The sequence below is a fragment of the Mustela nigripes genome, chromosome 5 (genome assembly GCF_022355385.1).
Source record: "Mustela nigripes isolate SB6536 chromosome 5, MUSNIG.SB6536, whole genome shotgun sequence".
In the NCBI taxonomy this organism is placed as follows: domain Eukaryota; kingdom Metazoa; phylum Chordata; class Mammalia; order Carnivora; family Mustelidae; genus Mustela; species Mustela nigripes.
This window is the reverse complement of record NC_081561.1, coordinates 146,473,107-146,487,925: the sequence shown is the minus strand read 5'-3', so window position 1 is coordinate 146,487,925 and position 14,819 is coordinate 146,473,107. Positions and strand designations below refer to the sequence as shown.

General features: G+C 44.9%; 1 protein-coding gene across 3 annotated transcripts in view; it reads left to right on the top strand.

Annotated features, from left to right (window-relative positions):
* PDE10A (phosphodiesterase 10A) overlaps positions 1-14,819 on the top strand; it is a 565,247-nt gene that overhangs the window by 543,847 nt on the left and 6,581 nt on the right. For all 3 annotated transcript variants that reach the window (XM_059401406.1, XM_059401405.1, XM_059401404.1), the window contains 3 exons: positions 7,360-7,471; positions 10,319-10,399; positions 12,767-12,855. In XM_059401406.1, coding sequence (XP_059257389.1) covers positions 7,360-7,471; positions 10,319-10,399; positions 12,767-12,855 — 282 coding nt within the window. The remainder of the gene's footprint in view (positions 1-7,359; positions 7,472-10,318; positions 10,400-12,766; positions 12,856-14,819) is intronic.

Genomic DNA, 14,819 nt, shown 5'->3' with positions numbered 1-14,819 from the left:
TAATTGGTTTACTTAGACCACCGACATCTGCAGTGAGTGTAGACATGGCTGCATTCGTATCTGCCATGCTTGTTACTCTTTCCTGTTCACGTTTGTTCTTTGTTCCTGTTTTTGCCTTCTACGCTTTTCCCACCTTTTGTAGCTTTAATTGATTATTTTATGTGATTCCATTTTTTCCCCTTTCTTAATATATCATCTATATTCCTTTTTCTTTTTACCTTTTTTTAGTGGTTGCCCTAGAGTGAAAGATTTTTTTCAGATCCCAAAGCCAATAAGAACATGAAGTTTTGCTGAATATATTTAGATGTAAGGAAAATTGAATTAAAACCATCTTATACCACTACATGTTCAGTAGGATGGCCAAAATTAAAAAGACCCTCAATACCCAGGTGATGGCAAGGGTGTGAAGCTACTAAAATATTAACAGGATAAAATGTACAACTGGTTTGGAAAGAACTTTGGAGTTTCTTAACTAGCTAAGGATCTGCTTGCTTTGTGACTCTGTTCTCCGGTTACTCAAGAGAAACGAAACATATTATTCACACAAAGACTCAGACAAAAATGTTAACCGCAGCCCTATCCGTAACATACCTAAACTGGACGCAGCCCAGCTGTCCAACAGCAGGTGCATGGATAGAGAGTTTCTGGTATTTCTACAGTGGAAGACTGTTCTAGTCAGCAATTTCCAAAATTAGGAACTGCTGACTCATGCAACAACATGAATGAGTCACATAGACATTTTGTTGAGTCAAATAGTGTATACCTTATGAAGACTTTTTTTTTTTTTTTTTTTTAAGATTTTATTTATTTACCTGACAGAGAGAGATCACAAGCAGGCAGGGAGGCAGGCAGAGAGAGAGGGGGAAGCAGGCTCCCCGCTGAGCAGAGAGCCCGATGTGGGGCTCCATCCCAGGACCCTGAGATCATGACCTGAGCCCAAGGCAGAGGCTCAACCCACTGAGCCACCAAGGCATCCCTGAAGACATTCTTATGATGCACAGAATGAGCCAAACGAATTAGTGATGCTGGCGGTTGTGATAGAACTCAGACTGACAGTTGTGGGCGTCGGGTGAAGAGCACTGAGTGGGAAAAGGGCAGGAGGGGTTTCTGGGTGATGAAGACGTTCCTGGTCTTCATCGATGTGGTAGTTTGAGACTATATGTTGTCATTGTCCTAAAGTTTATCCTTCAAACATATGTATTTCATTCTATATAAATTACACCTAAATTAAAGTATGAGAAATCCAGAAATACGGCTCTGTAGTAAATATGAAACATCTTTTTTCAAGTGTTTTGTCCTTAAGTGAGATAGAGTATGTCAATTCTATCAGTAAGTCTTTAGATGAAATCATTAAAAAAATAAATAGAATGGTTTTTAATTCACCAGATGAGACCAGATCTCCTTTCTGAGGGGATTAGGAGTTGATGAGCTCATAGAGGCAGGCCACAGAACACGTGGTTGATGAGTAGGCTTTTCACTAAGCTTAGAATTATCAGTGCACGAGTAGTCCCACTTTAGTGTGGGTTTGGTGGCCTTCCCGAGATCTCCTTGTGGGGATTCTGTATTGATGTATGAAAGGCATTGCACATTTGAAGCCATTTCGTGCTGTCCTTCAAGATGGCAGGCATAGCGTGCGGTTGCAGTGACTCTCCTGCAGGTTCAGAACTGCCCTCACGGCTGTAATTGCACACCCTTCTCTCCGTCTTCTAGAGCCCCTTCTTGTGTTCGAGTTAACATGGACATCATTTCCCTAGGACTAGGTGTGCATTCCACCAGCCATCTTGTCACTGCTGTGCCGCTCACTCCTGACACTCCTCAGGCCATCGCCTGGATCAGGACAGCTGTTCCTCCAGGAGGCCTGCAGGTGGCAGATGCATTTCACTTCAGTGGTCGACTATAGCTCCTCTGGGCACTGGACAGAAGGGATGGGTATCAACTCCGAATGTTGCTGGCTTTTTTATCTCACTCCTAATTTTCTTGCTCGAGTAATTTCTGCCCAAAAGAAGCAGGAGCCACTGCTGTCTTCCCTGATTGCGCTGGCCATTAGTTCTGATGTTGTCCAAGGGGCAGGGGTCTCCCTTGCTAGCCGGTCCATATTCACAGTAGCAACTGGCTCTTTGCAAACTGTTTAAAACAGATGCTTCACAAGCTATTTTTTTTTTCTCTATTAGTTAATGGGTAGTTTATAAACTGGAAATATATATTTTTTAAAAATTTTATTATTTCTGTTATTTTACTGTTTACCTTTGCTTATCAATATAGTGTCTTTTTTGATGATGATTTCCTGTTCCCTTTTAGAGATTCTCTTTTATACTTTTAATCCATCCATTTATCTGATGTTGCTGAAATGTCTGTACTTAAATATATTATAATATTCTGTGATAATCTTTAAAGATATCACTTATAACCAGTCCACAGGATAGTTGATAAATGAGAGACAGTGGCTTCTCTCTTTATACCTAGAATTAATACTAAAACATGAAGAGATGATATTCATCTGAGGAAATCAATGGCAGACTTCGGCCACTAGTGAAGTTACATGTTGTCTAGAGAAGTACATCCTTTATTTAAGTTAAGCATCTCTGTCTACCTCTGCCATAGTAAATGCATGAGGACCTCATTCTCGTAGGTGTGTGTTGTGTTTCATCTGAAGAACCTAAAATGTAGGGAAACTAAGTTCTCGTGTGAAATTGCTAATGTCCTCACCTGATTTAAAGTTAGAGTAGTGCATGTTGCCAGGTAAGGGCTCTCAAAGATTTTTAATAGCAAATCCCTCCGTGACACACATTTGCTCAAGAGTGATTTCCCCTTGACATGTAGTCATTTTTCTCCTGATGATATTTAGTGAAGAAGCAACATAGGATTCTATAAAATTAAGAATTGAGAACTTGGATTAAAGTTGACTTCAGTGAGCTCATCGCTACACCATGCTTACGCTTCTATCGAAAAGTTACTAGTGTTATTTGTGTCACTAGATACAGTAGGAGTCAAACATCTCTTCCATGGTTTTGACTCTGCAGCTGTTCAAATAATATTTTCAGAGAATCCATAGCATCCTGAGTCTGGTTTTATGTTTCAAAAATAGCCAGAATGAGTCGTGTTATCAGAGAAGTCGTTATCATAAACATGATTTGCTGAAGTTACTTATTACTGTGATTTAAAATTTCTTGAAGATGAATTTAAAAACAAGATCATTAAAATGATAACTTAAGGGGAAAAGTGATTTAATCTAGTCTCTTTTCAAATACTGTGTGTGATGGGATTTTAAAATGAAACAGAAAAGTTAAAATAAGGCTAGATAGTAGTTTCTAAACAAAACACTTGCTATAACACACCCCAAAAGCTTGCTCTTTACTTAGCTACTGGACCCCACTTTACCCAACCTCTGCTGCGTTGTAGTAAAGACCACCTCGTAAGGGAAACCTGGTCTTTGATTACCTCTTTGTGGACGAGCATTCTAGATGAGCAGGCCTGGATTTATCTTCCTTTTCTTTTTCTTTTTTTCTATTTTCCAGGACAGTTTTTTTTTATGCTGGACTATTCAAACACTTTAGCCTGGGTCCCCAAACACTAACGGAACAGGTTTTCTTAGATTAGTAAAAAGTTTGACTTCAAAACCATTTTTCTATTGATGCATGAATAAAGGGGTGTAATTTGCTATTTGAGTTGTTTGAGTTTCAAACATATTTTTCAGTGTGACTGACAGCCTCCAGCTCTCCCCTTTGGGCCCTCCTGTCCTCTGAGTAGGCTCCGTTTGGCCCCCACATCCACTGACCATATTTCCCAGTTCGACCTTTGGGGCTGGGTCACCCAGCTCCCTGGCGCTCCCTCCAGCCTCTGTCCGGATCCAGAGAGCGGTGGCGGGGACAGGAGAGGAGCAGGTGGGGGAGAGAGATGTCCTGCATTTGCTCCGCTGGCTCTGCCTTGTGGGGCCCTGGCTTCCTAGTGCTTCTGGGGAAGGCTCTGTATGGTTGCCCCTTCGGGCCCAGAGCAGGGCCTGTATGCTGCCCCGACCCTCGCTGCCTCCCCGTCCTGGGCCTCCCTTGGGCCCTTCAGCCCATCTCCCCTCCCCGGGGAAGCCGTCTCTCTCACGTGAGGACCCTGGCTGATAACTTTGGATGGAAGTAGGTAATGTTACGGTGTTTTAAATCTGGGCCACGTTATTGCGGAGGCCAGAATGAGGTCAGAGCCGAGGGAACAGCGAGGGTAGAGAAGTCCTTCTGCTTCGAACTCACTGTGGAGATCAGCCAGTCCCTCAGTCTCTTTGAATTCCAGATACTGACACAAATGAGGAATTGTAATAATAATCATACGAGAACTCCTTTTTATGTGCATATATATGTAAATATATAAGATGTCATCGTCATAGCTCCCTCTGAAATCTTTTATAAAGTTTTGTTTCGTCTGGTCCAGCTGCATAGTTCTGCTTTTCTTCCGGTAGGACATCGTATCCGTGGCTGATGAACTTGGTAGAGTGTTGGGGAGCAGACAGGGGTGGGGAGCGTAATGGGAGAGTAATCCACCCGCAATCCGGCGAGCTGGGTGGCGTCCTCTCCTTCGGTAAAGTTCTGTGATTCTGTGATCTTCTGCTGTGGGAGCATTTTAAGATAGGGCAGCCCTGGTGAGAGGTGAGCGTGTCTGCGCTGGTCCGGGCTGGCGCATGGGGTGCAGGAGAAGGAAAAGGTGGCGGGGACGGGGCTCCGGCACCATGACCGCTGCCGATGTGACTGTGCTTCCCTTGGCTGTACCGGACCCCCAGAGCCTTCCTCCTGTCCCTGTCACCACTACCTCTGTCCAAATAGTGCCGCTGTCCTGTCTCATTGCACCACAGTGGTCTCCTGAGTGACCGCTCCCCATCCTCTCGCGCCCCTGCAATTGTACAAGCGATTCTCCACCAAGATCTCTCTGCAGTGCGGAGCACGTCCGTCCTCTGCTCACAGCCTCCGCTGTGTGACCGTCTGACTTGGAATAGCAGACTCCTGCCTTGCCTCCAGACCAGGCAGCGTCGTGCTGGGCCTCGGCCCGCCATGCCAGCCAGACCGGCTTGTTGTTCCTCAGGCTCATGAGCTCCTCATGGACACAGCAGGACTTCCACACCTACTCAGCTCTACGGGGACTCTCACAGATCTTCGTGCTTCTGCCTCTTTTACAATAATTTTTACAAGCTTGTTCCAAGAAATGTTTTCCCTTATTTTCTGCGTATTCTCCTTGTCAGAATGTTAGTTCTATAAGAGCAGGGCTGCTTGATTCAGTACTATAACTGTGCCTGATAACGTAGAGGCATTCAAAAAATCTGGGAATGAATGAATGTAGTCAAACTCCCTGAAAGTATAACATAGGCATTGCCTTGGGCGTTTGGTAGTTTTTGCTAGCTGGGTTATACAAGACGGTACCTAGAGTAGTGAGCGAAGACTTGGGCCCCTTCATGGCTGTTTCTTAGAACACATGACGAATTAAATGTCTGTCCCTGTTAGACCTACAGTCCATTCACAGGAAGAAATAAAATGATTCCAATTTATATTAATATTTCCAGACAACCATGACCATCTAACTGATTTGTCATTGAGAGTAAAAGAGAAGTAACTTATTAAGGCATTTAATAAAACTTTCTTACCTGTTTATTCTTTCTTTTTTGGTTACCAGTAAAATCATTACTGTTGAATTGTTTTGTCTACGTAGTCGTGACACTGAACATGAAGGGCAAGTGGGTCGTGGTCTTCTCAACCCTGAGAGTGAGCACACTCCCTGGGAAATCCCGTCCAGGGAGCAGATTGGTTCCTTGTGTCCTACAGTGCCCAGTTCTGTTAACATTTCTTGTTTTGTGGACTTACAAGATAAGAAGTCTTTTTTGAGGTAAAGCTTGTTAGAATGCTTAGCCCACAGAAGTAAATGTTGAGATACATTTGTGAATATAGATTAGAGATCGAACAATCTCAATATTAGGGAACAGTCCTAGTTTCATGTTCATGTTCTGTTGAATAAACACGTAACCAACTTGTTCTTGTAGAAGCCCAAATCCAGAAGTATTCATCCTTTAAACCACAAAGTGCTTAGGAAACTCCCTCATCAAGAAAATATGAGTTTCCTGATCACGTTAAGGGATTTGGAACTTCGCATGGCGTCTGTTTGGGTGTCACGGGAAGGGTGCACAGAAGTCTCATCCGCTGCTTAGTCTGCCCTGATAGAGGGAAGTGTTCTTAAGAAAAGTGAGGGTGCAGAAGTGATCCTTAAATAGGGAGATGGCCTAAAGGAAGTGGGCTGATGGGAAATAAAGGAGCCTTGTGAGTGATTGGCAGCATCCAAGACACGGGTAACAGACCAGGGAGGGTCTCCCAGATACCCAGGAGTCTGTGGGCAGGAGTGCCACTACATCAACAGACAGGCACCCTTAATATGCCGTCTGCCCTGCGGGGGACGGGCTCAGGACCCAGGCAGGGCTGTGCCCCGGACAGGGACCATCTATGGGGCTACGAGAGGTAAGGCAGCTTCTGCAGCGGCAGATCCCTGGGACTCGTTAAAATGTGCATGTGAGCTGGAAATGGTCACTTCTCATTTGTTACAGTTTTGTACCTTTCTTGATGATTTGCCTTTTAAATTATGTAATTTGCTTCATCAAAGTTAAAGTTCGTATGTTAAAATTCCTTACTAATCAGCAGTTCGTGCCACCATCAAGCATAGATTTTATTTAGAGCAACCACATGTCCCTAGACCAAATCTGTGAAAATGGTAGGGCTCTGTCCATTTGAAGTCTTCAAGCAATTTTTTCTTTTAATTCAAGAGGAAAGATGAAACCAAACCACATTTAGGGAAAAAATAAGTCAAAATGTGAATGCAAAGTAGCTGAAAAAGAGAACTCATTCCATTTGGAGGTTGCAGTTTGCACAGTGTGGGGAGGCCGCTCCGGTCACACCCGGTCTCTGAACTTGGAGGACGGAGAGCAGAGGACCTGCGCCTGCTCTGGCCTTGCCTGGCGCTGCTGGAGCTGTGGGGCGGCCCCCCTATTCTCCGCACCTCACATTTTTCTTGTATCAACACTTGAGGTAGATTTTTGTTCTCCAAGGTTTCTTCACCCTGTACACTTGCAGAACTCCACGAGGACAGAGGTGGGCCCAGGGCTGTGCCCACACTGTCTTGACGACAGCAGTAAGCCTGAGGCAGCAGGGGCAGCTGGTAACCCCTCACGGGGCGGTGACGGAGGGAGCCGTGTCCTTCCAGGTGACAGCACTGCTCTTCCCTTCCACTTGCTTCCCTGCAGAGTAATGACTGCTGAACCCTTCTTCTTCAAAATGCACGAGTGTTTCTAGCCTATTGCAAGCATGCAAAGGACAGGCTGACCTGTTTTGTGTTCTTGTGTTCCAGAGATCGTGTCATTGGTCTGATGATGACTGCCTGTGATCTTTGCTCTGTAACAAAACTATGGCCGGTTACAAAATTGACAGCAAATGATATATATGCAGAGTTCTGGGCTGAGGTATGTTTTTAAGTTTTATATGAACGTTAAACGTGAGAAAAAGTCTGATGAGAAAGTAAACATATGGGTACATTTGTAACAATGTCTTAGTAGCTCAGGCTGCTACTTACTTCAGAAAACTCCTGCCTGTCCACATGCAACAGAGGTATTAGCCTTTTCACACAGATGTAGGGACATTTATACAGACACCCAGCCATGATACCGTGGTCCCTCCGTGTCACAGGCTGTATGTGTCTGCAACTGGAAACTGGGGACAGAATCACCTTGTACCATAGACGTATGAGATTCTGTCAATATTCCAGACAGGCCACCAGGAGTTCCACAGAACATGTGGGCTTCTAACTTGTGATAGTCCTGACGTGAGGCAACCGTGGGGCTTTACTTTCATTAGTACTTTTTCTTGACTGAATTATCTCAATTATCAGAAATGTGTGCTCTATTTCTCAATTTGCTTTCTGAATTGTCCAGGAAGGAGCACAGCATTCTCTTGTTCACATGAACCCACAAATACCTAGCCCCCTGCATATTCAAAGATGACTTTAGAGAAACAAATGAATTAAAATGTTTGTGTACCTCCTCCTGAAGAAGTAAATCTGGATGGTAAACGGTTTGGTCATTGCTGATTCAAACCATTCAGCCTCACCCATATAAAAGAATGGATGTAAAAAGTAAAAAACAGCCAATCATTCAGTTCATAGTTCAGTAGAAACGATTTATAATGTTAAATTTTTTCACGATGGCAAACCCAAAAAATGTGTGTTGGGTGAGGACCACAGACCTGGAGAGTGATTTCTCCAGAATGCATACACAGTGTGTGCCCAAACTCCTGCATGATTTTTCTTATTCTATATGTGTATCCCTGAATCTAGTTACTGTCAAACTCAGCTAAGAAGGTTGTTTTAAAGATACGTGTCTGAACTATAATCCCTGGCTTTATTACCCGTTAACTTAATTTACATATGTGTCTAAAAGTAGTAACCTTCAACGCATTCTGTAAATATCACACGGAGAACTGGTCTGAAGTTAGCATATTGTTTTGCAAATAATTTAACTGATATAATTCATACTTTCACAGCTGTATTTGTATTCTAAAATATGAATCAAAATGAGACATATATTATGTAGATTTTTCCCTCTCTATTCTGCACTGATTAAACAGTGCACAAAGATTTGATTAAGCTCCGACAGTGCTCCTGGACACCGTCTTCAGGGACCTCGCAGTCCATGGGAGGAAGCAGAGATCATGACCACTGCGTCTTGCCGGCTCACCTCCCAGATGTCCGCTGTGTCCCATCTCTGTCCCCACCGCCTACCCCCTCTCCCTGCCTTTTCTTTTAGAGGTAGACTAACAGTCACACAGAGTGCGCTCTTTGATGTCCTGGTGCTGGAGATGGGCGTCCTGTGTAGCAGTTGGGATCAAACCCCAGACCTGCTTTGTGACTCTTCTGTGGGCCTCCGTTGTCACGTCTGCAGGCTGGGGATGGCTCTAAGTCTATTCCCAGTCTGTCCCTCCATGCTGTTGTGATAAAGACAAAAATCACGAACTTGACCTCCAAAACCCCTAGCCTCACCAGGCTATTCCACGTCTCAGCCCCTCTGGATTCCCTGAGTCAAGTCCCTCTCACAGCCATCTAGGTCAGCTTCGCGACCCCCCAACCCCCGCCCTGCCCTCTGCAGCTTCCTCTGCCAGCCCCACACTGGGCCGGATCTCCCTGGGATGCGTACTCTGCAGCACTGCACTGCTCTCCTCGGTAGCCTTGATCTTATTTGTGAGAACTGTACATAGTCAAATCTTTATTCATTCAGTCTTTTTACTTATGGGGCTTCTGATAGCCTTGAGCAGGGGCCTGTGTAATTTCACTCACTTAGAAAAGGAAAAGAAGTTTGAGAGCCACTGAGTTAATATTTAAAGTGGTAACATTGGAGCAGAAGCTGTACTCAGGTGCCTCCGCCCTGCAGTAGAACCCTCCGTGGGGATCCCTGCCCTCTGCGCTTGGCCTCCGTCCTGCAATCGAACCCTTCGTGGGGCTCCTCATCATTTATTTTGGACCTACTTTAGCAAATCTAGGATGTTTTTAGTTCTGTACCTCTGATTTCTAAAAATAAGCATGATTGTGAAATAATTAAAACAATTGAATAATGAATAAATGTGAGGGAATAGCGGGGTAGGAAGGTAAAAGTTGAGGTATGTTGAGAAAGAAGATTTTAGCCATCTTTAACAAAGTACTAAAAAGAGGAAGATAATTTAAAATCTGTACAGTGTGGATAACAATATATAGAGCTCCTAGTATTTCATGAAGATTAAATGAAATATTTGCTTGTTACCTATCCCAGAGCCTTTCTATTGAAGATAGAAAATCTTCAATAAACATCTGTGAGTATATCCTGTACGGTGATGTGTAGCCGATTGCACTGTATCTTCACTCACACGTTTTAGCAGACCATTCTCGATATACAGTATTTCTCTCTAAAGCCTCGCCTTAGCCCACTCAGCGCCCACGAACATTCATTTGAAGAATAAGTGAGAAAAGAGCATGAGATCTTCCATTCTTGCTCTCCTTTGTCCTCACTGTTCTGTCGGTCTCCTCCGGTCACGACTTTCCTTAACTTCTGTGCAGTGAAACCGCGAGAGATGCTGTGCTCCTGGTAATTCAGTTGAGAATAACATGGGATAAAAACCAAACAATGATACGTTGTTTTTATTGTTTTGACATATGTTGGGGTTAACTAAACAAAAACATTATCCATTGTGGAGAAAATTAATGAATGAGGGGAACAACTCATTAATACCAACTCTTGAGAGCTGTTTATGAGTTGACAAAGCTTGGTTTTTTCCACTTCTCTTAGGGTGATGAGATGAAGAAGCTGGGGATACAGCCTATTCCCATGATGGACAGAGACAAGAAGGATGAGGTCCCACAAGGCCAGGTATGGGTTCTGTCGAAAAGTCGAATAATTTAAGGCAGTCATAAAAATCACACGTAAATTCAACGTATATGCCATCTCATAGAACCCAGGACCACTTGGACCCTTCTGTGTTTAGATGGAGTTTGGGGACAGGAAGGCCAGGATCAGAAATCATAGTTGGGTTTAAAGAAGCCACAGCTACCCATGCCATCAGCTCCTTCTGCAGATGGAGTCACGGCAGCGACGGCTTGAAACAGAGGGATGGATGAGTTGGAATTATTAGTGTCTTTAACAAGCAGAAAGGCTTTTGTCACTGAACGTGCAGTTATTTTTTAGAGAGTAACATTATAGAGATTCTCACCAGGCCCACTTTTCCTAGCAAACAATGCTTGGTATTTTAGTACATTTTGCGTTTTGTCTGACCAACGGTTGATATTAATTATTAGTTTTGCAAGTCTTACCACATGATTTATGTCAATGTTTTGACAGCTCTCGTGCCCGTCCGTTTTGCGTGTGTGGTATGATCTGTTTCTCAGATTATAGTCTTTTTAAACTACCAAACTTCTAATACCATAACAGGGAAGTTAGTTATGGACAAATAATTATAGGATTTCATTTAGAAAACGTTTTAGAAAATTCACAGGATGATGGTTTTGGATTAAGTTCTCAAGCTTCCCTATTTTAATTAAAGTTGATTTATTCACTATTCATAACAAAGTTGAGGCAAGTCCACAGTTCTTGGAAACGTCGGCACGGAGAAGGGCCACGTGGTTTTCTCCCGCTCAGGGCCCGCGGTTCTCGGTGCGCTCCCGTTCCCCGCCGCCGCCGCGGCCCAGCGGGCCCTCCCCGTTCCTTCCCTACGGAACACGCACCAGCGTGCCCAGCCCCACGTGCCTGGTGCCTGCGGTTCTTGCAGTTTACTTTCTTGTTACTGTTGTTTATGGAACTTTCCCATATATATGCTCACAGAGCTCTGTCTTCCCTGCCTGGCGTCTGCTAACCACGTCCTACTGTGAAGTTCCTGTCCAGCTGCGTGGTTGTATACACATTCACTCCTCTTCAGTTACTCTCCCTTCCATCCTTATATGTGACTTGTTAATTCTTTTGAAACTTATCTTGCCATATGGCTTAAGATAGAGATGTAACAAAGTTCTTTCTAGATAGTTAAGCTGTCACTCCAACAGAGCACACAGGAGAGCGGGAAATGCCATTAGAGGACATGCTCTGTTCTAACGCCTTTTAATTAAGAGAAGAGTTTGGGGTTTTGCCAAAATTGCAGATCCGTTTATAGTATGAGTGAGTTTTAAATAAAATATCTCTGTGATCGGCTAATATTTTGCCAGCTGTATTACTTCTGAACTGCGACTACCATTAAAATGTTCTTTCCATAATAGGAAAATACTCTACTTTCCAAGATTTCTTTCTCGAGATCTTCTGCTCCATGATATCTGCTAAAATATTGAAATAAGAGACGTCTCTGTGTTGACTTACAAAGTCAAAGAGAGGCGTGCATAGGCATTATGCTAAGAAGGTGACTGTGGTGATAGACTCCGCCACAGGAGAACGCAGAAAGGGACTTGGGAGACTCCCTTCTTCTGTATCCTTTGGTGCATCTCCCTGAAGTTCAGTTTTTTAGAGAAATTGGGAAGCCCTGGTTTGGGGGTCCCCCATCCAGAGAGCCCGTCATGTCTTATCCACGGTGTCAGCCACTCGGGCTGTTACTGTAGCTGGACCATCTGCATTCTCTGCTGACCGCCTACGGGCCGTTTGTATCCAGCCTTCCGGAGGCCTGTCTGGGCCAGCAGCATTTACTGTGGCTTGAAATTCCTAATAAAATGCCATTTAATATATTTTTTAAACTACCACAGCTGACAAACTGTGAAACGGAGCATATTAAGAGAGCTGTGACATGAGAGAACGTGGATAGGTCCGTGAGATTTGTTGGAGGTCGAGAACAGGGAGTGGGGAGGAAGAAAGTCCCGGGAGGCCGCGCGAGGTCCCCCAGCCAGGGCAGCAAGCCCGTGAAACACCCGCACCCATTCCCGAACTCTGAGCTGGAGAAGAAGGGCAGGTCGACTCTGAAATGTCCGTGGTAGAAAACTTTGACCAGCGACAAGAACAGGGCTTGAATCACCACTTGACTGATCTATAAATGGAATCTCATTGAATGTTGAACTTGGGCTTGGGATGAACAACTTTTTGCGTGTGTTATTTCGAGGATGTATTTTAAGGCATTTTTAAAGGCACCGGCAGCTGTGTTCATGGAGCCTAGCTATCAGGGGACAGGACTAGAGTATGTTACAGTTAGGGTTGAGAATGGAAGCCCCAGCTGAGAGGTTGTTGCTAACGTACCCTTTTGTGTCTTGTGCGTGGCTCCGCGCGGGGCAGCTGGGCTTCTACAACGCCGTGGCCATCCCCTGCTACACCACGCTCACGCAGATCTTCCCGCCCACCGAGCCGCTCCTCAAAGCCTGCAGGTACGTACCACCGCCCGGCCGGGCTGGGACGGGGCTGGGGCGCCGCAGGAAGAGGAAGACTCTGCTGGATGTTCCTCTCCCGCGGTCCACACGGATGTCATTTCGTGGGCTGCGTTTGCCTTGGGAACAAGGCCACGTTAAGGGTGTTCGTAAAGTCCTTCATTCACAAAAAAGGAGCAGGAAGGTGTCTGGTTTCTGTTTTGGTAGGATCCGGGGATGCACGCCCAACGTGTTTTTAAAAAGACAGCCCCGTAATGTGTGCTCAGGGCTGCTTGCTGGGGACGGGCTCAGCTTGACCCCGCGTCGTGTGGAGGAGGAGGGGGAGGAGGGGGAAGCCTTCACGGGGACCTTCTTTCTCGGTGAGTTTTAGTTTCTTCCCAAAGAGGGATGAGCCCCCTCTCATCCTTCCCAGCTTCCGACTCCCCTGCATTCTTTTCCCATGGCTTTTGAGGGATGCGCTAAGCTACAAACACTGGAATTTTTTTTAAGATTTTCATGTTACTTTGAAAAGAATTTCCCTCTGGGGAAGTCAAAGGGCAATGAGCAGAGCAGCCATATGTGCCGCTTTTCTGCAAGAGACCTGGCGTCCCGCTGGTTTTTCTAACTATTTAGTCCCAGAGCACCCTTGGGGGTTGGGTGGGCACACAGTCCGGGAGAGAACAGATGTGGGATTTTAAACAAATCCCAGGCCTTTGGTATACCCCACCCTCTGTTGTTGAAACGTATTTCGTGAATCATGAGGAAAATAAAGAAAACCAGTGAGGAGGGAGATGGGGGGAAAAGATCCTGTTTTTTTTTTTAATTAATTTTTTATTTTTTATAAACATATATTTTTATCCCCAGGGGCACAGGTCTGTGAATCACCAGGTTTACACACTTCACAGCACTCCCCAAAGCACATACCCTCCCCAATGTCCATAATCCCACCCCCTTCCCCCAAACCCCCCCCCCCCCCAGCAACCCTCAGTTTGTTTTGTGAGATTAAGAGTCACTTATGGTTTGTCTCCCTCCCAATCCCATCTTGTTTCATTGATTCTTCTCCTACCCACTTAAGCCCCCATGTTTTTTTTTCCTATGGAAGTGATGGTTTCTCTTCTCTGCTCTTGGGGAGTGGACATAGCACCCCAGCTGATTGCGTGAGCGGTCACTGACCTTGCTCCGCAGCTAGCGCATCACAGTGTCATCTTATTACCTCCGGGCTAAGCCATGTGGACAGTGTGGAGTACGAGCTGGAACTCATTCCTAATGGAACTGGGTTGGAAAAGTCAGTGCCCCACCAAAGACAAATGTCGATATCAAAATCCATGTCATTACAAACAAAATCGTAGGTAACAGTCAACAGTCCTTTCCTATTTAAAAATTACCTGTATTTTCCGTGAACTATCCAGAGCTAGCGGAATGAGTGCTTGCGGGAGGATACGGACTCCTCCGTCCCAGCAGACTGCATGCGTCTTCGCTTCATTGTGCTTGGCTGAACCACAGAATCTCTTAAAGGCCATTTTAATCTTACTAACACTTAAAAAAAGTTCGTGTCTTGTTGGTGTCTAAGGAAACATGGCAAAATCAGTTTAGTGTCTATTTTCCAGTATATCAAAAATCTCTTTAGGCTCTGGGCAAATAATATGTGGTAATATGACACAGAAGCTAAAATTACTCCATTTTTAGGATACAACTGAGAGATTTCTTTCATCCAGAGGTGCTTTGCATTGTACATGCTTTGTATGAATTTTGTGTTTGCCAGTGCAAGGTTCCCTTCTGATTTTGGCTTTGTGTCTAAGAAAGCAAGGTCCGAGGTGGGAAGTGTTGGTGAGATCTCTGCCTGGTCAGCCAGATGGGGCGGGGGCGGTGGTCACTCTGTTCATGGAGATCAGGATGCCCATAGCATTTGAACCGCAGATTTGGAGAGAGAAAAACCGATGGACAGGGGGACGAGCAGGCTGAGTCTGAGACCACAAGGTGCCAGG